The 23,212-nt window shown below is 52.5% G+C and overlaps 1 protein-coding gene across 2 annotated transcripts in view; it reads left to right on the forward strand.

Annotated features, from left to right (window-relative positions):
* Window positions 1-5,744: 5,744 nt before the first annotated feature.
* LOC144609410 (paired immunoglobulin-like type 2 receptor beta) overlaps window positions 5,745-23,212 on the forward strand; it is a 17,860-nt gene continuing 392 nt past the window's right edge. Inside the window, exons 1-7 of one of the 2 annotated variants that reach the window (XM_078427881.1) lie at window positions 5,745-5,867; window positions 7,275-7,646; window positions 8,318-8,497; window positions 16,092-16,119; window positions 20,499-20,539; window positions 21,315-21,364; window positions 23,198-23,212. The exon at window positions 23,198-23,212 is cut by the window's right edge and continues 392 nt beyond it. In XM_078427881.1, coding sequence (XP_078284007.1) covers window positions 5,789-5,867; window positions 7,275-7,646; window positions 8,318-8,497; window positions 16,092-16,119; window positions 20,499-20,539; window positions 21,315-21,364; window positions 23,198-23,212 — 765 coding nt within the window. In that variant the 5' untranslated portion in view covers window positions 5,745-5,788. Of the gene's footprint in view, window positions 5,868-7,064; window positions 7,187-7,274; window positions 7,647-8,317; window positions 8,498-16,091; window positions 16,120-20,498; window positions 20,540-21,314; window positions 21,365-23,197 lie in introns of those variants that run through there. The other variant, XM_078427882.1, reaches the window with a different exon arrangement.

A 23,212-nucleotide genomic window follows, 5' to 3' on the forward strand; every position in this document is an offset into this window, starting at 1 on the left:
TGTACCATCTTTGAAAATCGGTCTACCACCATCAGGACAGTTGTGTTACCTTTGGAGGCCGGCAACCCAGTAACAAAGTCAATGGAGATGTGGGACCAGGGCCTCTGAGGGACTGAAAGTGGGTGCAGCAGGCCCGCTTGGGCTTGTCTGGAGGGCTTGCTCCTTGCACAGACAGAGCAGGCGGCCACATATTCAGCTACATCCTTCTCAAGTGAAGGCCACCAAAAACGCTGTTTAACCACAAAAACAGTTCTCTTGGCACCTGGATGGCATGTGAGCAGGGACGTGTGAGCCCAGTGGATTACCTGGGGGCGCAATGTCACAGGAACAAACAAACAGTTAGTAGGACAGCCACTCGGTGCTGGAGTCTCATCATTAGCCTGCTTCACATCTGTTTCGATCTGCCAAGACACCGCTCCTACCACACGGTTAAGTGGCAGGATGGGTTCGGGTTCTCTGGTATCAGGTTCAGGGTCATAAAGTCGGGACAGGGCGTCTGGTTTTGTGTTCTGGGAACCGGGCCTGTAAGACAGAGAAAAGTTGAACCTACTAAAAAACAGAGTCCATCTGGCCTGACGTGAGTTGAGTCTCTTGGCTTTACGGATGTATTCCAGGTTCTTGTGATCTGTCCATACCAGTAAAGGCTGCTCGGCCCCCTCCAGCCAGTGCCTCCACTCCCCCAATGCGGCTCTGACCGCCAGCAGTTCTTTGTTTCCGACATCATAATTTTTTTCTGCGGGGGTCAACTTACGCGACAGGTAGGCGCAGGGATGAATCCGGTTGTCCTTCTCCGCTCTCTGGGAAAGTACCGTCCCAATCCCCTCATTGGAGGCATCCACCTCCACAATGAACTGTCTCTGGGGATCTGGGATGGTCAGAACAGGAGCGTTGGTGAACAATGTTTTGAGGCGCTGGAAGGAGGCTTCGGCCTAAGGATTCCACTGGAACTGGGTCTTGGAAGACGTGAGAGAGTGCAGAGGAGCAGCAACAGCACTGAAGTCTCTAATAAAACGTCTGTAAAAGTTTGCAAATCCCAGAAACTGTTGGACCTTCTTTCTGTTAGTGGGGGTGGGCCAATTGGCCACCGCACTGACCTTACCAGGGTCCATCTGGATGTGGTCGGCCGATATAATGTAGCCCAGAAAGGACATTGTGTCTGCGTGGAAGTCGCACTTCTCGGCCTTCACATACAGACGGTTAGCTAAGAGCTTCTGCAACACACACTTGACATGACGCTCATGAGACTGTATGTCTGGAGAGAAGATAAGAATGTCATCAAGGTAGACAAAAACACACTCATTGAGAAATTCCCTGAGGACCTCGTTCATAAAAGCTTGGAAGACTGCGGGGGCATTGGTTAACCCGAACGGCATCACCAAATACTCGTAGTGCCCGTTAGGGGGTGTTAAACCCAGTTTTCCACTCATCCCCCTCTCTGATTCTCACTAGATGGTATGCATTCCTTATGTCTAGTTTAGTGAATACTTTGGCTTTGTGCAACAGTTCAAAAGCAGAAGACATCAAAGGAAGTGGGTAACGATTCTTGATCGTAATCTCGTTTAGGAAGCTGTAATCTATGCAGGGACGAAGTGACCCATCTTTCTTGCCCACAAAGAAAAACCCCGCGCCTGCTGCCGAGGAGGACGGGCGAATAATGCCCGTCCTCAGGGAGGACTCAATGTACTCATCCATCGCCTTCCTCTCGGGGCCGGATATGGAGTACAGTCGCCCCTTGGGAATAGGGGCCCCCGGCAGCAGGTTGATAGCGCAGTCGAAAGGTCGATGAGGAGGTAGGGTGGTGGCCCTGGACTTGTTGAACACCTCCTTCAGTTCATGGTAACATGGTGGAACCTTCGACAGATCGGGATAGTCATCATCATCATTAGAAATCTTTATTTCTTCAGATTTAAGAACATTTATTCCCAAAACCGCCCCGATCTTCCCGTAACTCACCCCTTTGTTCACTGGTTCAACAAGACATGATTGTGTGCACTCATCCCCCCATCGTCTGATCTTACCAGATCGCCATTCAATCTGAGGATTGTGTTTCTGCAGCCAAGGGAAACCAAAGACCAAGGGATGTTGAGCTGAGTCAAACAAGTGAAAAGACATTATCTCCACATGGTTAGCATTGAACATGACTTTGACAGGCTCTGTACGATGAGTTATCTCAAACAACTGACGTCCATCTAAAGCACTCGCCACAATAGGTTGCAACAAGGGCACAGATTTAACCTTACACGATCGAGCTAGAGTCCAGTCCATGAGACTCTCGTCGGCTCCGGAGTCGATCAAAACCCCCGAGTCACAATTTGCTGATTCAGAGTGAGGGTGGCCTGTGTCAGAGGTCGAGGAGGTAAGTCCGAAACGGGGAATTGGCTCACCAGTGTCCTCCTTTTCACTGGTGAGCCACCCGTTTTACCGAGCAGTCGGCCAGACGGTGTCCTTGTTGACCGCAGTAAAAGCAAGGCTCCGTCCTTCAGGCGGCGCTGTCGCTGCTCCGGAGTCAGCCTGGTTCGTCCTAGCTGCATGGGTTCCTCCGACGGCTGAGAGGACGCTGTTTTCTCCGGCCAGCGATGGACAGGGAACGATGACTTCTTCGGTGTGAAGGACCCGGAGGAGCGCCCCTGGTGATTGGGAGGACGATCAGCAGCCTGGTATCTTTCCTTTTCCTTTATCCTGTTATCGACACGAATAGCCCTGGTAATTAATGTCTCTAGATCACTGGGTAACTCAAAAAGGTGAAAGTCTGTCCTTTATAGCCTCCGACAACCCATTCATGAATGCATCCACTTGTGCAGGCATATTCCACCCCACTGTCTGTTGCAAGGGTTCGGAAGTCAATGGCATAGTCTATCACTGGGCGAGTGTTCTGTTTTAGCTGCAGTAAGACTCGGGAAGCTTCCTTAGCAGAGGAAGTGTGATCAAAAATACTGCTAAATGTTCTTTGGAAGAGGTCTAGATCCTGACAGACTGTGGAGCCCCGAGACCACTCCGCAGTGGCCCATGCTGCGGCTCGTCCCGTCAAATGGGACACAATAAATGCTACCCTGGCCTGGTCTGAGGGGAAGTGTGCAGGGTTATGCTTGAAGTGGAGATCACATTGTACAAGGAATGATCTACAATTCTCCGAGTCTCCAGAGAACTTATCTGGTGAAGCCAGGCGTAGAATCAGCGTAGGGTTCGCAGGTGTGGCCGGAACAGCAGGCGGATGGCCGGCTGAAGGTTCAACGTGAGCCAGTGGAGAAGCTGCCGAGGTTGGGTCGAGACGAGCCAGAACCTGATGGAGTTGTACAGCGAGGTGGTTAATCTGGGTCGTCACTGATGACTGGAACTCGCCTTGTCTATCGTTCAGCTCGCGCACCCCATGACTGACTGAGCGCAGCTGCTCCTCCTGGTGCTGGATCTTAGTGCTCTGGTTGGCAAGGGCTGATTTCCAAATCTTAGAGTCGACTGAGTCCATATTATGGCCAGTTTGTTCTGTTATGCTCTGGGGCACACAGGAACTGGACTCAAACGCACGACTCACACACAAGAGTCAATTTGGAGAAAATAAAGGCGTTCTTTAATTTTCACATTAAAGAACACTGCGATTCGAACCAAAAACTCTAAACTTACTCAGCTACAAAAATTACTTACTAACTATATTACAACCGAGAGCACATGAATGAGAGCACATGAATCACAATACGAACTGGCACAGGACAAAGGGAGGCGTGGACTATATATACATGAGGTAAGGGCACACAGGTGGAAACAATCAAGGCGGGGCTGACAATTACAATGGCAGGAAGTCAAGGGACCTGAAATGAGAATCTAAACACAGAACATGACACAAGACTAACAGATATGACGGGACATTACACTGCCCGAGTCTCTCATCCTCAGCCAGTCCAAGCGGATGGAGGCGGTGTGGTTGTGGTCTGGCGAGCCCAGGAACGTGATCCGGCCCTCGTACTCCCTGTCAGTGTAGGCTCGCGAGGTTGAAGATGGTCGGCCCGAGAAAGTGCCTGACCCTCCACGAGACGTCAAAGCCCCGGGGCCGGAGGTGGGATGGGTACAAGAAGGAGCAGGGCAGGGTGAGGGAGGAGTGGGAGAGGGAGGAGGGAGAGGGAGGAGAGAGGAGAGAGAGGAGAGAGAGGGAGAGAGAGAGGAGAGGGAGGGGGAGAGAGAGAGGGGGAGAGAGAGGAGAAAGAGAGGGAGAAATAGAGAGAGAGAGAGAGAGAGAGAGAGAGAGAGAGAGAGAGAGAGAGAGAGAGAGAGAGAGAGAGAGAGAGAGAGAGAGAGAGAGAGAGAGAGAGAGAGAGAGAGAGAGAGAGAGAGAGAGAGAGAGAGAGAGAGAGAGAGAGAGAGAGAGGCGGGGAAGAGAGGAGAGAGAGAGAGAGGGGGAGAGAGAGAGAGAGAGAGAGGAAGGGGGTGAGAGGAGGGGAGGGGGTGAGAGGGGGATGGAGAGTGGAGAGAGAAGAGAGAGGAGGGAGAGAGGAGAGAGAGAGAGAGAGAGGAGAGGACCGAGTACCGTGGGGGAGTGGAGGACATTGTAAATAAAGATCACACATTGTACTACAATGACAGCTTGCTGTATTGTGAGCACTGAGTGTAGATGTGCTTCAGGTTCACTGTAATATGCAACAGTTGAATGAAGTTCTTTGGAATGGAAGGACAGGAGGCGTTCGATCCCCACCGCATCCTTGGTGGGGTTGCTATGGGGGGTTGCTATGGGGGGTTGCTAGGTGGGGTTGCTATGGGGGGTTGCTAGGTGGGGTTGCTAGATGGGGTTGCTGTGGGGGGGGGGGGGGGGGGGGGGGGGACCACTCGGGCGAACGTGCAAACTACACCCGCGGTGGGGATGGAACCCACGGAGGTGAACGCACAGACGGCCCCCGTGGTCGGGATGGTACCCGGGTCTCCGGCGCTGCGAGGCGGCGTCTCTACACGCCGCGCCACCCCCACGACAAACCGACACGTCTGGCCAAACTCCCGGTGGAATCCAGACACCTCCTCCGCCTGGAAACACTGCCAGTGGCTAACGCACTTCAGCTGCTGAACTAACGGCCGCACTCTGCAGAATACAACGCATCCATCCCTGGAGCCCTCAGGCACGCACGCACGCACGCACGCCTCCTGTCCTTCCATTCCAAAGAACTTCATTCAACTGTTGCATATTACAGTGAACCTGAAGCACATCTACACTCAGTGCTCACAATACAGCAAGCTGCCATTGTAGTACAATGTGTAATCTTTATTTACAATGCCCTCCACTCCCCCATGGTACTCGGTCCTCTCCTCTCTCTCCCTCTCCCTCTCACCTCCTCCCCCTCCTCCTCACCCCCCACCCATCTCCCCTCTCCTCTCTCTTTCCCTCCTCTCTCTCTCTTCCTCTCTCCCCCCTCCCTCTCTCTCCCTCTCATCCCCTCCACTCACCCCCCTCTCCTCTCTCTCCTCTCACCCCCCCTCTCCTCTCCCTCTCTCTATCTCCTCCCTCCCCCCTCTCTCTCCTCTCCCCTCTCTCTCACCCTCTCTCTCTCCCTCTCTCTGAGATGCAGCACGGATACAGGCCCTTCGGCCCAACGAGTCCGTGCTGACCAGTGATCCACGTTCACTAGCACACACCAGGGGAGGGGAGGGGTGGGGAGGGAAGGGGAAGGAGGGGAGGGGAGGGGGGGAAGGTGAGGGGAGGGGGGGAAGGTGAGGGGGGGAAGGTGAGGGGAGGGAGGGGGAAGGAGGGGAAGGGGGAGGGGTGTGGAAGGGGAAGAGATTAAGCAGAAGTGACTCAGTGATCAGGCAAGGCATGAGACAGTTTGGTCAGGGACACACAGGAGTGCCCATGGACTCTCCTCTCCGCCTTCTACTGTTGCATCTCACCGTGGGTGAGTAGATCCCAACGTTACCCTCCCTCTCACCCCCCCCCCCCCGTAACCCCGCCGCCCCATCAATACCCAGCCTCTACCACCCCCCCCCCCCATCTCCCCACTCCTCCCCCTTAACCACCCACTCCCTCAATAACCGGCCTCTCCCATCACTCCTCATCTACCCACCCCCCTCCCCCTTCCCCCCATCTCCCGCCACCCCCCTCCCCCTCCATTAATCCCCCGCTCCCTCAATAGCCAGCCCCTCTACCCACTCCCCCTCCACCCCCAACCCCCTCCCTCCCCCACCCTCTGTGGGAAGGAACTGCAGATGCTGGTTTACTCCGAAGATAGAAAACAAAGCGCTGGAGTAACTCAGCGGGTCGGGCAGCATCTCTGGGGAGAAGGAACGGGTGACGTTTCGGGTCGAGGCCCTTCTTCAGACTGGTTAGGGATAAGGGAAAGGAGAAATGCAGACGGATCAATGAGTGAAAGATGCAAAAAAACAACGAGGATAAAGGAAGCAGGCTGTTGTTGGGTGTGTGCTGGGTGGGAACGAGAAGCTGGTGCGACTTGGGTGGGGGAGGGATGGAGAGAGAGGGAATGTTGGGGCTACTTGAAGTGGGAGAAGTGAATGGGGTCTCCACCTGAAACGTCACTTTACGGCTGTAACTGTAAATTTCCCCGGGGTGGGACAAATAAAGGAATATGTATATATATATATATGTGTGTGTGTGTGTATATGTATTATATATCTATATGTATATATGTGTGTGTGTATGTATATATGTGTGTATATATATATGTATATATATATATACACACACACATATATATATAGTGTAAGAAAATAACTGCAGATGCTGGTACAAATCAAAGGTATTTATTCACAAAATGCTGGAGTAACTCAGCGGGTCGGGCAGCGTCTCAGGAGAGAAGGAACGGGTGACGTTTCGGGTCGAGACCGTTCTTCAGACACACATCTATATATATATATATACACACACACACATATACACACACACACACATATATACACACATACATACACACACACACACATATACACACACATATACACACATACATACACACACACCTATATATATATATATACACACACACACACACGTATATATACACACACACGTATATACACACACACACACGTATATATATATATATACGTACATACATACATATATACACGCACACACACGTATGTATATATATAGATTTATTCACAAAGCGCTGGAGTAACTCAGCGGGTCGGGCAGCGTCTCGGGAGAGAAGGAACGGGTGACGTTTCAGGTCGAGACCCTTCTTCAGGCTGAATATATGTATGTATATGTATATATTCCTTTAAGGCAGAAGAAGCTGGAGTAACTCCGACTGCCCCTTGCACCCCCCCCCCCCCCCCTCCCACAGCATTGACCGTCGGCGGTAATGACTACCAGGTGGATCAGCCGGCCCGGCTGTCCGCAGTGGAAGGCGGGTCGGTCACCCTGCCCTGCACCTTCTCGTACCCGGCCCACCTCCGGCCCCGGGGCTTTGACGTCGCGTGGAGCGTCGGGTACTATCACGGGCTGACCATCTTCATCCTCTCGCGAGCCTACACTCACAGGGAGTACGAGGGCCGGATCACGTTCCTGGGCTCGCCAGACCACAACCACACCGCCTCCATCCGCTTGGACCGGCTGAGGATGAGCGACTCGGGCAGGTACTACTGCCGGGTGATGATCCTCAGTGAACGCGACGTGACTGTGCATAGCATCTGGGGAACCGATCTGTCAGTGCAAGGTGAGCAATCGGATCCTTAGCCCCCGAACTTGTCTTTGAATGTACAACAGCACGGCTGGGGAGAACAGGCCCTTCGGCCCATCGCGAGTCTAGGACCAGAGGGCACAGCCCCAGAATTAAAGGGCGGTACTCGCTGGAGTTTAGATGGACGAGGGGGGACCTCATTGAAACCTTAACGGAACAATGAAACGCCCGGATAGAGTGGACGTGGAGAGGATGTTCCCACTAGTGGGAGAGTCTAGGACCAGAGGGCACAGCCTCAGAGTTAAAGGACGTTCTTTAAGGAAGGAGATGAGGAGGAATTTCTTTAGTCAGAGGGTGGTGAATCTGTGGGATTCTTTGCCACAGACGGCTGTGGAGGCCACAAGTCAGTGGATGTTTTTAAGGCAGAGATAGATAGATTGTTGATCAGTGCGGGTGTCAGGGGTTATGGGGTGAAGGCAGGAGAATGGGGTTGGGAGGGAGAGATAGATCAGCCATGATTGAATGGCGGAGTGGACTTGAAGGGCCCAATTCTGCTCCTATCACTTATGACTTTATGGACTCAGTGGGCTTTAGGCCTGTTTCTGTGCGGTGTCTTTGAATTAAGCTATCGGGTGGTGGGCATAGGAGGGGGGGGGGGGGCGGGGAGATGTTTGCAAGAGAGGGCTTCCTTATTTCTCCGCTTCAAGCCCCCACAGAGAGGCCCAGCGTGACGGTGACCGTGACGTTGGTTGTCGAGAACACCACCCCCAGGGGAAGCCCACCCTGGGTGCCCTTCGTGGCCGGGGGCGGTGGGCTGCTGCTGCTGCTGCTGGGAGCTGGGGTGGTCATCTGCATCTGCCAGAGGAAGAGGAGAAGGAGGAGGAGAGGTGAGTGATGCTCAGGGTGGGTCCATCACACTGGGAGGTCCATCACACTGGGAGGTCCATCACACTGGGAGGTCCATCACACTGGGAGGTCCATCACACTGGGAGGTCCATCACACTGGGAGGTCCATCACACTGGGAGGTCCATCACACTGGGAGGTCCATCACACTGGGAGGTCCATCACACTGGGAGGTCCATCACACTGGGAGGTCCATCACACTGGGAGGTCCATCACACTGGGAGGTCCATCACACTGGGAGGTCCATCACACTGGGAGGTCCATCACACTGGGAGGTCCATCACACTGGGAGGTCCATCACACTGGGAGGTCCATCACACTGGGAGGTCCATCACACTGGGAGGTCCATCACACTGGGAGATCCATCACACTGGGAGGTCCATCACACTGGGAGGTCCATCACACTGGGAGGTCCATCACACTGGGAGGTCCATCACACTGGGAGGTCAATCACACTGGGAGGTCCATCACACTGGGAGGTCCATCACACTGGGAGATCCATCACATTGGGAGGTCCATCAGGATGGAGATAGCCCTGTTACCGGGAGGTCCCGTGGCTGGGAGTGCTCTTGCACTGGGAGGTCCCTGGTGATGGGGGGTCTCTCATTGGGCGAGCGTTCGGCGCCAGGTGATGTCCCCCCACTGTCAGGTCCATTGTGCCAGGAGCCGCCTCTCACAGGGGGGTCCGGCTTCCTCCAAAGACGTCGGTGGGTGGGTGGGTTATTTGACCCCTCTGTAACGTGCCTCCCCAGTGTGTGGCTGACGGGCAGAATCAGGGGGGAGTTAATGGGGGTGTGGAGGGGGGGGGGGAAAGATCTCGAGGAGGTCTCAGTGTTGTCACGGTGGCGCGACGGTAGAGTCGCTACCTTACAGCGCACGCAGCGCCGAAGACCCGGGTTCCATCCCGACTACGGGCGCTGTCTGTACGGAGTTTGTACGTTCTCCCCGTGACCCGCGTGGGGTTTCTCCGAGATCTTCGGTCTACTCCCACACTCCAAAGATGTGCGGGTTTGTAGGTTAATTGGCTTTGGTGTAAGTGTAAATTGTTGTGTGTGTGTGTGTGTGTGTGTGTGTGTGTGTGTGTGTGTGTCTGTGTGTCTGTCTGTGTGTGTCTGTGTGTGTCTGTGTCTGTGTCTGTGTCTGTGTCTGTGTCTGTCGCTGGGCAGCGCGGACCCGGTGGGCCGAAGGGCCTTGTTTCCGCTCTGTATCTCTGAACTAAAACAAAAGTAAGTGGGGGAGGTGAGATCTCTCTGAGGGACAGCATTGACTCGACGGGCCGAATGTCGGAACGCTACACGATTAAGGTTGTTGCTCAGAGTGTATGTCGGCACTGGGCCTGTACTCGCTGGAGTTTAGAAGGATGAGGGGGGACCTCATTGAAACGTACAGAACGGCCTGGATAAAGTGGGTGTGGAGAGGATGTTTCCACTAGTGGGAGAGTCTAGGACCAGAGGGCACGGCCTCAGAATTAAAGGACGTTCCTTTAGGAAGGAGATGAGGGGGGATTTCTTCAGTCAGAGGATGGTGAATTCTTTGCCACAGACGGCTGTGGAGGCCACAAGTCAGTGGGTATTGTTAAGACAGAGACAGATAGATTCTTGATCAGTGTGGGTGTCAGGGGTGATGGGGAGAAGGCAGGAGAATGGGGTTGGGAGGGAGAGATTGATCGGCCGTGATTGAATGGCGGAGTGGACTCGATGGGCCGAATGGCCCAATTCTGCTCCTGGAACCTATGAATGGACAACGCAGTCGAGAACGCCGCGCCGCGCCGTTTGTTGGACTGCTCCACACACACACGCAGGCTGCTGATAAACGCAACCATCCCCAACGATGCATGTTGGCGTTGAACCGGCCAAGCCCCTGGGCGGAGCCGGTTCAGGGAGACCCACTCTTTGCGGGGCATGTCCGAGCCGGGTGGGGCTGTGCTCGGTGTGGCGGGACGGGTTGTGCTTGAGGAGGCCGCAATGTCTGTTCCCAGCTGGTTCTCCTTGCCCCTAGTATACTCCTAGTATTGCAGGTGTACTAGGAGCACCCCTAGTATACTCCTAGTATTGCAGGTGTACTAGGAGCACCCCTAGTATACTCCTAGTATTGCAGGTGTACTAGGAGCACCCCTAGTATACTCCTAGTATTGCAGGTGTACTAGGAGCACCCCTAGTATACTCCTAGTATTGCAGGTGTACTAGGAGCACCCCTAGTATACTCCTAGTATTGCAGGTGTACTAGGAGCACCCCTAGTATACTCCGTATTCCAGGTGCGGTCTCACTAGGGCAGTTGTACAGGGCCCTAGTGAGACTGCACCTGGAGTACCGCGTGCAGTTTTGGTCTCCAAATTTGAGGAAGGACATTCTTCTCTTGCTATTGAGGGCGTGCAGCGTAGGTTCACCAGGTTAATCCCCGGGATGGCGGGACTGTCGTACGTTGAAAGACTGGAGCGACTGGGCTTGTATACACTGGAATTTAGAAGGATGAGAGGAGATCTTATCGAAACATATAAGATTATTAAGGGGTTGGACACGTTAGAGGCAAGAAACATGTTCCCAATGTTGGGGGAATCCAGAACCAGGGGCCACACAGTTTAAAAATAAGGGGTGGGCCATTTAGAACGGAGATGAGGAAAAACTTTTTCAGTCAGAGAGTTGTGAATCTGTGGAATTCTCTGCCTCGGAAGGCAGTGGAGGCCAATTCTCTGAATGCATTCACGAGAGAGCTAGATAGAGCTCTTAAGGATAGCGGAGTCAGAGGGTATGGGGAGAAGGCAGGAACGGGGTACTGATTGAGAATGATCAGCCGTGATCACATTGAATGGCGGCGCTGGCTCGAAGGGCCGAATGGCCTCCTTCTCCCCATATTGCCTATGTTGAAACCGGAACCACAGAGGGTCGCTGCGTAGGGCATAGGCGGCCGGTGATGATCGGCACGGCTTCGTTGTGCGCGGCTCTAGTATGGGCGCTGCGGCACCATGCTGGGGCGGCGTACGGCCTACGGCGCTGTACAGGAGCGCAAGACTCCATGGCGGGCAGGTGCCGAGAAGTGTGTTGAGCTCTGGGTGAATGTTTGTGATGTGGACTCCATAGGAAGACCTCTGCAGATGGTGGTGGTGATGTAGTACATATTTACAGCGCCAATTGTTGGGTAACCGCACTATTCTGTGGAAGGCAAGGGGAAGTGTTGGTGGTACAGTCTTACGCAAGTCATGGCCTGAGAACCACACTGTGTTACCTCAGTCCACCCGTCTGCAGTGCAGTTTATTGCAACGTTTACAGACACAGAGCCCTTTCGGCCCACCGGGTCCGCGCCGACCAGCGATCCCCACACACTAACGCTACCCCACACACACACACACACACACACACACACACACCAGGGACAGACAATTTCTACATTTATCCCAACCCAATCAACCTACAAATCCACACGTCTTTTGGAGTGCGGGAGGAAACCGAAGATCTCGGAGAAAACCTACGCAGGTCACGGGGAGAACGTACAAACTCCGTACAGACGGCGCCCGTAGTCGGGATGGAACCCGGGTCTCCGGCGCTGCATTCGCTGTAAGGCGGCAACTCTACCGCTCCGCCCGAGGTACAGTGAAAAGCTCTTTTGTTGCGTGCCAACCAGTCAGCGGAAAGACGACACACGATTACAATCGAGCCGTCCACAGTCTACAGTTCAGTTTAGTTTAGAGATAGATAGTTTAAAGCTGTACACTGTGGACGGCTTGATTAGAAAACAAAGAACATAGAAAACATAGAAAATAGGTGCAGGAGGAGGCCATTCGGCCCTTCGAGCCAGCACCGCCATTCATTGTTATCGTGGTTGATCATCCACAATCAGTAACCCGTGCCTGCCTTCTCCCCATATCCTTTGATTCCATTAGCCCCTAGAGCTCTCTCTAACCCTCTTTTAAATTCATCCAGTGATTTGGCCTCCACTGCCCTCTGTGGCAGAGAATTCCACAGATTCCCAACTCTCTGGGTGAAAAAGTTCCTTCTCACCTCAGTTTTAAATGGCCTCCCCTTTATTCTTAGACTGTGTGGTCCCTGGTTCTGGACTCCCCCAACATTGGGAACATTTTTCCTGCATCTAGCTTGTCCAGTACTTTTATAATTTTATACAATAGACAATAGGTGCAGGAGGAGGCCATTCGGCCCTTCGAGCCAGCACCGCCATTCAATGTGATCATGGCTGATCATTCTCAATCAGTACCCCGTTCCTGCCTTCTCCCCATACCCCCTGACTCCGTTATCCTTAAGAGCTCTATCTAACTCTCTCTTGAATGCATTCAGAGAATTGGCCTCCACTGCCTTCTGAGGCAGAGAATTCCACAGATTCACAACTCTCTGAGTGAAAAAGTTTCTACAAGATTTTAAAAGTTTTTATACGTCTCTATAAGGCCCCCAAGTGATTATTATCAGGTACGGTCCTTTCCGCTGACTGGTTAGCACGCAACAAAAAAGCTTTTCACTGTACCTCGGTACACGTGACAATAAACTGAACTACACCTTAGCTAGCTTTAATCAGATGTTACTGGACATTATCTTGTGCTAAATGTTAATGCCTTTATCCTGTATCGGTAGACCAGTTAGTCTGACATCAGTGGTGGGGCAGATGCTGGAGTCAATTATAAAAGACAAAATTGCGGAGCATTTGGATAGTAGTAACAGGATCGTTCCGAGTCAGCATGGATTTACGAAGGGGAAATCGTGCTGGACTAATCTTCTGGAATTCTTTGAGGATGTAACCAGGAAAATTGACAGGGGAGAGCCGGTGGATGTGGTGTACCTCGGCTTTCAGAAAGCCTTTGACAAGGTTCCACATAGGAGATTAGTGGGCAAAATTAGAGCACATGGTATTGGAGGTAGGGTACTGACATGGATAGAAAATTGGTTGGCAGACAGAAAGCAAAGAGTGGGGATAAATGGGTCCCTTTCAGAATGGCAGGCAGTGACTAGTGGGGTACCGCAAGGCTCGATGCTGGGACCGCAGCTATTTACAATATACATTAATGACTTGGATGAAGGGATTAAAAGTACCATTAGCAAATTTGCAGATGATACAAAGCTGGGTGGTAGTGTGAACTGTGAGGAAGATGCTATGAGGTTGCAGGGTGACTTGGACAGGTTGTGTGAGTGGGCGGATGCATGGCAGATGTAGTTTAATGTGGATAAGTGTGAGGTTATCCACTTTGGTGGTGAGAATAGGAAGGCAGATTATTATCTGAACGGTGTCAAGTTAGGAACAGAGGACGTACAACAAGATCTGGGTGTCCTAGTGCATCAGTTACTGAAAGGAAGCATGCAGGTACAGCAGGCAGTGAAGAAAGTCAATGGAATGTTGGCCTTCATAACATGAGGAGTTGAGTACAGGAGCAAAGAGGTCCTTCTGCAGTTGTACAGGGCCCTAGTGAGACCGTACCTGGAGTACTGTGTGCAGTTTTGATCTCCAAGTTTGAGGAAGGATATTCTTGCTATTGAGGGCGTGCAGCGTAGGTTTACTAGGTTAATTCCCGGAATGGCGGGACTATCATATGACTGGAGCGACTAGGCTTGTATACACTGGAATTTAGAAGGATGAGAGGAGATCTTATCGAAACGTATAAGATTATTAAGGGGTTGGACACGTTAGAGGCAGGAAACATGTTCGCAATGTTGGGGGAGTCCAGAACCAGGGGACACAGTTTAAGAATAAGGGGTAGGCCATTTAGAACAGTGATGAGGAAAAACATTTTCAGTCAGAGAGTTGTGAATCTGTGGAATTCTCTGCCTCAGAAGGCAGTGGAGGCCAATTCTGTGAATGCATTCGAGAGAGAGCTGGATAGAGCTCTTAAGGATAGCGGAGTCAGGGGGTATGGGGAGAAGGCAGGAACGGGGTACTGATTAAGAATGATCAGCCATGATCACATGAATGGTGTTGCTGGCTCGAAGGGCTGAATAGCCTCTTTCTGCACCTATTGTCTATGTTGAAACTGGAGCCACAGAGGGTCGCTGCGTGACAGGAGAAAGGGGGACGAGACGACAGGCGTTGAGGTCCCGGTTGCCGTGAATCCTGGGCGAGGTGGCGCAAAGGGCGTTTGGCGTCCGATGGGGCCTTGGGCTCCAACCCATGGGTGAAGAACTCTCTGCCAAGCTCGGCTGGAACGTGGTACCTGTGAGCACCGGCAGGAGATCCGTCGGAGTAGGGCGTAGGCAGCCGGTGATGATCGGCACGGCTTCGTTGTGCGCGGCTCTAGTATGGGCGCTGTGGCGCCATGCTGGGGCGGCGTACAGCCTACGGCGCTGTACAGGAGCGCAAGACGCCATGGCGGGCAGGTGCCGAGAAGTGTGTTGAGCTCTGGGTGAACGCTTGTGATGTGGACTCCATAGGAAGACCTCTGCAGATGGTGGTGGTGATGTAGTACATATTTACAGCGCCAATTGTTGGGTAACCGCACTATTCTGTGGAAGGCAAGGGGGAGTGTTGGTGGTACAGTCTTACGCAAGTCATGGCCTGAGAACCACACTGTGTTATCTCAGTCCACCCGTCTGCAGTGCAGTTTATTGCCACGTTTACAGACACAGAGCCCTTTCGGCCCACCGGGTCCGCGCCGACCAGCGATCCCCGCACACTAACACACACACACACACACACACACGTCTACATTTATCCCGACCCAATCAACCTACAAACCCGCACGTCTTTTTGAGTGCGGGAGGATACCGAAGATCTCGGAGAAAACCCGCGCGGGTCACGGGGAGAACGTACAAACTCCGTACAGACGGCGCCCGTAGTCGGGATGGAACCCGGGTCTCCGGCGCTGCATTCGCTGTAAGGCGGCAATTCTACCGCCCCGCCCGAGGTACAGTGAAAAGCTCTTTTGTTGCGTGCCAACCAGTCAGCGGAAAGATGACACACGATTACAATCGAGCCGTCCACAGTCTACAGTTCAGTTTAGTTTAGTACACTGTGGACGGCTCGATTAGAAAACAAAGAGCATAGAAAACATAGAAAATAGGTGCAGGAGGAGGCCATTCGGCCCTTCGAGCCTGCACCGACATTCATTGTGATCATGGCTGATCATCCACAATCAGTAACCCGTGCCTGCCTTCTCCCCACATCCCTTGATTCCACTAGCCCCTAGAGCTCTATCTAACTCTCTTTTAAATCCATCCAGTGATTTGGCCTCCACTGCCCTCTGTGGGTGAAAAAGTCCCTTCTCTCCTCAGTTTTAAATGGCCTCCCCTTTATTGTTAGACTGTGTGTGTGGCCCCTGGTTCTGGACTCCCCCAACATTGGGAACATTTCCCTTCATCTAACTTTGTCCAGTCCTTTTATAATTTTACACGTCTCTATCAGATCCCTGAGTGATTGTAATCGTGTATTGTTACCTTTAATCAGATGTCACTGTACATTATCTTGTGCTAAATGTTAATGCCTTTATCCTGTATCTGTAGACTGTGGACGGCTCGATTGTAATTGTGTATAGTCTTTCCGCTGACTGGTTAGCACGCAACACAAAAGCTTTTCACTGTACCTCGGTACACGTGACAATCAACTAAACATCTCCGTAATCATCCTTTTCTTGTCTTTTGCTCAACAGAGGTGATTAAGAAACAAGTTCCAGACGAGTGAGTAAACAATATTAATACTCTGTTTTATTGTCTACAACCCTGCTGTCCATCTATGTACTAAAACTCTAGTTTGTTTGTTTGTTTGTTTGTTCCTGAACTACAGCCAAAACGGTACACGATAGCGCAACAATTTTAGGCCCACCTTACTCACCTTCGTCCCTTTGGTGCTAATGGAAGAAGTTTCATTGGAATCGGTGTTATGTTTTTAAAGTTATTCACGTTTTAAAGTTTAAATCTATCTCCTTGGGAGGGAGGGGGGAGTGGAGGGGGTTTGAGAGGGATGGAGTGGGGGCGAGGGGAGGGGAAGGGTGATGGTAGGAAGGGGGAGGAGGAGTGGAGGGGGGATGGGGTGAAGGGGGGAGGGGAGGGGGGGTGGGGAGGGGGAAGGGGGAGACTTGTGAGAGCGGGAGGGGAAGGGGGGAGAGTGATGGGAGGGGGAGGGTGAAGGGGGAGGGAGGGTGGGGAGAGGGAAGGGGGAGGGGGTGGGGAGGAGGGAGGGGTGGGGAGGGGGAAGGGGGAGACTGGTGAGAGGGGGAGGGGAAGAGGGGAGGGGGAGGGGAGGGGGAGGGTGATGGGTGGGAGGGGGTGGAGGGGGGAGGTGGGGGAGGGGGGAGGTGGGGGAGGGGGAGGGAGGAGGGGAGGGGGAGGAGAAGGTGGAGGAGGGAGGGGGAAGGTGATGGGGGGAGGGGGTGAAGGGAGAGGGGAGGGGGAGGTGGGAGAGGGGGGAGGGGAAGGAGGTGGGGGAGAGGGGGAGGGAGGGGGGGAGGGAGGGTGCTGTACCAATGCAGGAGAGGTTTGGGCCCAACGGGTCCACTTGGTCCAACGTGTCCAGTTGTTGGGGATACAACCTTAATAAATTACAGCCAAGGTCACTACAACTGACTAAGTCACCTCTAGAACACATGGTGCTGGAGTAACTCAGTGGGTCAGGCAGCATCTCTGAAGGATATGGGTGACGTTTCGGGTCGGGACCCCTTTCGTTTAGTTTTAGTTCGGAGATCTCCGCACACTAACACTATCCTACACACACTGGGGACAATTTACATTTAGCCAATTAACCTACAAATCCGCACGTGTTTGGAGTGTGGGAGGAAACCGGAGATCTCGGAGAAAACCCACGCAGGTCACGGGGAGAACGTACAAACTCCGCACAGACAGCGCCCGTGGTCGGGATGGAACCCGGGTCTCCGGCGCTGCGTGCGCTGTAAGGCAGCAACTCTACCGCTGCGCCACCGTGACCGCCCAACAATTCTTCAAACCCTTTCTCTCTGTGGCATATTAAAACATGGAAGCACAGCACAGCACAGCCCAGGAACATTCTAACCGGGAATAAAGATTGCTTTACTACACAGTACAACTGTTTTAGTTCTTTTAGTTTCAGAGAAACAGCGTGGAAACAGTCCCTTCGGCCCACTGAGTCCGCGCTGACCAGCGATCACCCAATCAGTTAGGGTTGCCAACTGTCCCGTATTAGCCGGGACATCCTGTACCTTGGGCTAGATTGGTTTGTCCCGTACGGGACCGCCCTTGTCCCATATTAAGCCCAGGGGGCGCTGTAGGCCCGGACACTGTAAGCCCGGACACTGTAGGCCAGGACACTGTAGGCCCGGACGCTGTAGGCCTGGACACTAGGCCCAGACGCTGTAGGCCAGGACGCTGTAGGCCCGGACGCTGTAGGCCAGGACACTGTAGGCCTGGATGCTGTAGGACTGGACACTAGGCCCGGACGCTGTAGGCCAAGACGCTGTAGGCCCGGACGCTGTAGGCCAGGACGCTGTAGGCCCGGACGCTGTAGGCCAGGACGCTGTAGGCCCGGACACTGTAGGCCCGGACACTGTAGGCCCGGACACTGTAGGCCCGGACACTGTAGGCCCGGACACTGTAGGCCCGGGCTATGGCAGACTGTGGAGACCCAGACCCCCCACACGACAAGAATAAAATATACATTAGACACAATTAAACATTATCACGAGTAAATTATACACAATTAAACTTAATTGTACATAAGCTATACTTGAAATGTACAGGACAATGAAAAGAAAAAGATTATAAATACAGGACATAAGCGTGATTCACAATTACAACATCAAGTTAGTGGTTGTGAGAGAGATGTGTTCTCGTGTTCTGTTGCCGAGGGAGGACTAAGCTTGCAATGTATTCATAATCCTCTGTGTAACTAGGTATAACCCCCAGCCATGTATCATCTAACAGCATTAACAATAAACTCCACATCGGATTGTAAGGTGGAAGAACTGTACTAGAGTTTCCAAGCATGAGAAAGGGGTGGAGGTAGGGATCGAACCTGGGTCCCTGGCGCTGTGACACACACACACACGCACACATGTACACACACACACACACACACGTACACACACACACACACACACACACACACACACACACACACACACACGCACACACACACACGCACACGCACACACGCACACGCACACACACAAACTCCACACGTACACATGCACACACTCCATACACACGCACGTACACATGCACACACTCACACACGTACACACACATACTTGTACACACACACACACACACAAGACTCGGTGGGCCGAAGGGCCTTTTTCCGCGCTGTATCTCTAAACTAAACTGAACTAAATAGAATGGGATTACAGGAGGTTTGGATGTAAATGGGCGATGGTGTCTGATAATGAACTATCCTACCACAACCAGAGAGCAGTGCTGAACTACTATCTACCTCATTGGAGACCCTCGGACTATCCTTGATCGGACTTTACCTTGCACTGAACGTTATTCCCTTATCACGTATCTGTAGACTGTGGACGGCTCGATTGTAATCGTGTGTCGTCTTTCCGCTGACTGGTTAGCGCGCAACAAAGCTTTTCACTGTACCTCGGTACACGTGACAACAAACTGAAGTTAACAGTGGCTCAGTGTGGGAAGGAAGTGCTAGTTTAAAGGGAAGATAGATACAAAGTGCTGGAGTAACTCAGCGGGACAGGCAGCATCTGCTAAAACTCTCGTTTGTTTGTTTGTATGTTCCTGAACTACAGCCAAAACGGTACACGATAGCGCGACAATTTTAGGCCCACCTTACTCACCGTCGTCCCTTTGGTGCTAATGGAAGAAGTTTCATTGAAATCGGCGTTATATTTTTAAAGTTATTCACATTTTAACGTTTAAATCTATCTCCTAGGGAGGGAGGGGGAGGGAAGTTAAGGGGGGTTGAGGGGGATGGAGTGGGTGGGAGGGAGGAGGGTGGAGGGGCGGAGGGGGGAGGAGAGGGTGCTGCACCAATGCAGGAGAGGTTTGGGCCCAACGGGTCCACTTGGTCTAGTCGCTGGATGGAAGGAACGGGTGACGTTTTGGGTCGCGACCCTTCTTCAGACAGAAGAAGGGCCAGCACAGACACAGTGGGCCGAAGGGCCAGTTTTCATGCTGTATCTCTCTATGGCTCTACAGACACTGTGCATTACCAGCGGTAGCTTTGGTCTGGATATATTGAAGATGATATCATAATGACTTATATTTGTGGAATATGTAAACAGATTTATAATCTGGCAGAACATAGACATAAAGTGCTGGAGTAGCTCAGCGGGTCAGGCAGCGTCTCTGGAGAGAAGGAATGGGTGACGTTTAGGGGTTGCCAACTGTCTCGCTCCCAAATACGGGACAAGGTGACGTCACCGCCCCGCGCCCCACGTGACCTCACCCAGCCAGCGGACACGTGTTCTCGCTCCAACAATGGCGGCTGCCCGGGCCGGGAGCCGGGTTGCTACGCAACCTCCGCTAGGCTCACCTGGGCCTCTGGGCCTAGACAGTCCAGTGCTAAAATGTCGGACACCTAGAGCGTCCGCGCCTACAGCGTCCGGGCCTACAGCGTCGGGGTCTACAGTGTCCGTGCCTACAGCGTCCGGGCCTACAGCGTCGGGGCCTACAGCGTCCGGGCCTACAGTGTTTACGGGCCTACAGTGTCCGGGCCTACACTGTCCGGGCCTACAGTGTTTACGGGCCAACAGTGTCCGGGCCTACAGTGTCCGGGCCTACACTGTCCGGGCCTACACTGTCCGGGCCTACAGCGTACAGGCCTACAGCGTCCGGGCCTACAGCGTACAGGCCTACAGCGTCCGGGCCTACAGCGTCCGGACCTACACTGTCCGGGCCTACAGTGTCCGGGCCTGCAGCGCCTCCTGGGCCTAATACAGTACAAGGGTGGTCCCGTACGGGACGAACCAATTTAGCCCAAAATAGGGGATGTCCCGGCTAATATGGGACAGTTGGCAATCCTAATGACGTTTCCGGTCGAGACCCTTCTTCAGATTTCTTTTATAATCTGGCAAGTGCTCCTATAATATAACTCTCTCTCTCTCTCTCTCTCTCTCCCTCTCCCACAGCCCGCCAGCTGTGGACAAACACCTGGATCAGCATCAGGAAGGTACAGTAAATCCTTGCTGATTATTTCGGGGGGCACGGCGGTAGAGTTGCTGCCTCACGGCGCCAGAGACCCGGGTTCCATCCCGACCACGGGCGCTGTCTGTACGGAGTTTGCACGTTCTCCCCGTGACCTGTGTGGGTTTTCTCCGGGTGCTCCGGTTTCCTCCCACACTCCAAAGACGTGCGGGTTTGTAGGTTAATTGGCCCTCTGCAAATTGTCCCCAGTGTGTGTAGGATAGTGCTAGTGTACAGATCATTGATAATCTGTAAATCATCCCTGGTGTGTAGGAAGGAACTGCAGGTGCTGGTTTACATCGAAGGTAGACACAAAGTGCTGGAGTAACTCAGCAGGTCAGGCAGCATCTCGGGAGAGAAGGAATGGGCAGAGAGAGAGAGAGAGAGAGAGAGAGAGAGAGAGAGAGAGAGAGAGAGAGAGAGAGAGAGAGAGAGAGAGAGAGAGACTCACACACACACACAGAAGCACACACACGTTCACATCCTCACACGTTCACACTCACACTTGCACGCTCACACAAACATATGCACACATGCAGTCACGCACAGGCACAGGCACACACGCGCACACACACAATCGTGCAATCACGCATGCACATGCACACACACACATGCACACACATACACACACAAACACACACACACCGTGCCAGTGGTCGGGATGGAGCCCAGGTGTATGTGGGCTGTACTGAGTACTGGGCCACTGCATTAAGGAGAACAGAACAGGTTTCTAACACAGCAATCGTTGATTATATTTTCAGACGCTGCTGATGTACCTGAGAATTATTCTCCCAACGTGCCTGTTTCTCAGGTAAGACCGTTGCTGTTTAAATCAAGAAGCCTACTGATTATACAGATGGAGACTCAGAGTCACACAGCGTGGAAACAGGCCCTTCGGCCCAACTCCCCCCTGCTGACCAACATGCCCCATCTACACTAGTCCCCTTTGCATGCGCTTGGTCCTTGTTGTGTTTTTTTGACTGTCATGGAGTCACAGAGTGACACAGCATGGAAACAGGCCCTTCGGCCCAACTTGCCCACATCGGCCAACAATGTCCCAGCTACACTAGTCCCATCTGCCCGCGTTTGGCCCATATCCCTCCAAACCCGTCCTATCCATGAACCTGTCTAACTGTTTCTTAAACGATGGGATAGTCCCAGCCTCAACTACCTCCTCCGGCAGCTCGTTCCATACACCCACCACCCTCTGTGTGGAAAAAGTTACTCCTCGAATTCCTATTAAATCTTTGCCCCTTCACCTTGAACCTGTGTCCTCTGGTCCTCGATTCCCCCACTCTGGGCAAGAGACTCTAATGTGCGTCTACCTGATCTATTCCTCTCATGATTTTGTACACCTCTATAAGATCGCCCCTCATCCTCCTGAGCTCCATGGAATAGAGACCCAGCCTGTTCAACCTCTCCCTGTAGCTCACACACTCTAGTCCTGGCAACATCCTCGTGAATCTTCTCTGAACCCTTTCCAGCTCGGCGACATCTTTCCTGTAACACTGTGCCCAGAACTGAACACAATAATCAATTTCCCTCCTGGGTTGAATAACGTTTTATCGTACAGTATCGTAAAGTCTTGTTTGGGCAGTGACCAGTGGGGTACCGCAAGGCTCAGTGCAGGGACCCCAGTTATCTACAATATATATTAATGATTTGGACGAGGGAATTGAATGCAACATCTCTAAGTTTGCGGATGACACGAAGCTGGGTGGCAGTGTTAGCTGCGAGGAGGATGCTAGGAGGCTGCAGAGAGACTTGGATAGATTAGGAGAGTGGGCAAATGCATGGCAGATGCAATATAATGTGGATAAATGTGAGGTTATCCACTTTGGTGGCAAGAACAGGAAAGCAGAGTATTACCTGAATGGTGGTCAATTAGGAAAAGGGGAGATGCAACGTGACCTGGGTGTCATGGTGCACCAGTCATTGAAAGTAAACGTGCAGGTGCAGCAGGCAGTGAAGAAAGCGAATGGTATGTTAGCATTCATAGCAAGAGGATTTGAGTATCGGAGCAGGGAGGTTCTGCTGCAGTTGTACAGGGCATTGGTGAGACCGCACCTGGAGTATTGTGTACAGTTTTGGTCTCCTAATCTGAGGAAAGACATTCTAGCCTTAGAGGGAGTACAGAGAAGGTTCACCAGATTGATCCCTGGGATGGCGGGACTTTCATATGAAGAAAGACTGGATAGACTCTGCTTGTACTCTCTGGAATTTCGAAGACTGAGGGGGGATCTTATAGAAACATATAAAATTCTTAAGGGGTTGGAGAGGCTAGATGTGGGAAGATTGTTCCCGATGTTGGGGAAGTCCAGAACAAGGGGTCACAGTTTAAGGATAAGGGGGAAGTCTTTTAGGACAGAGATGAGAACGTTTTTTTTCACACAGAGAGTGATGAATCTGTGGAATTCTCTGCCACAGAAGGTAGTTGAGGCCAGTTCATTGGCTATATTTAAGAGGGAGTTAGATGTGGCCCTTGTGGCTAAAGGGATCAGGGGGTATGGAGAGAAGGCAGGTACGGGATACTGAGTTGGATGATCAGCCATGATCATATTGAATGGCGGTGCAGGCTCGAAGGGCCGAATGGCCTACTCCTGCACCTATTTTCTATGTTTCTATGTTTCCCCTTTCTCTGCAGGGCGATGGATCGAAA

The sequence above is a fragment of the Rhinoraja longicauda genome, chromosome 34 (assembly GCF_053455715.1).
Source record: "Rhinoraja longicauda isolate Sanriku21f chromosome 34, sRhiLon1.1, whole genome shotgun sequence".
NCBI lineage: Eukaryota > Metazoa > Chordata > Chondrichthyes > Rajiformes > Arhynchobatidae > Rhinoraja > Rhinoraja longicauda.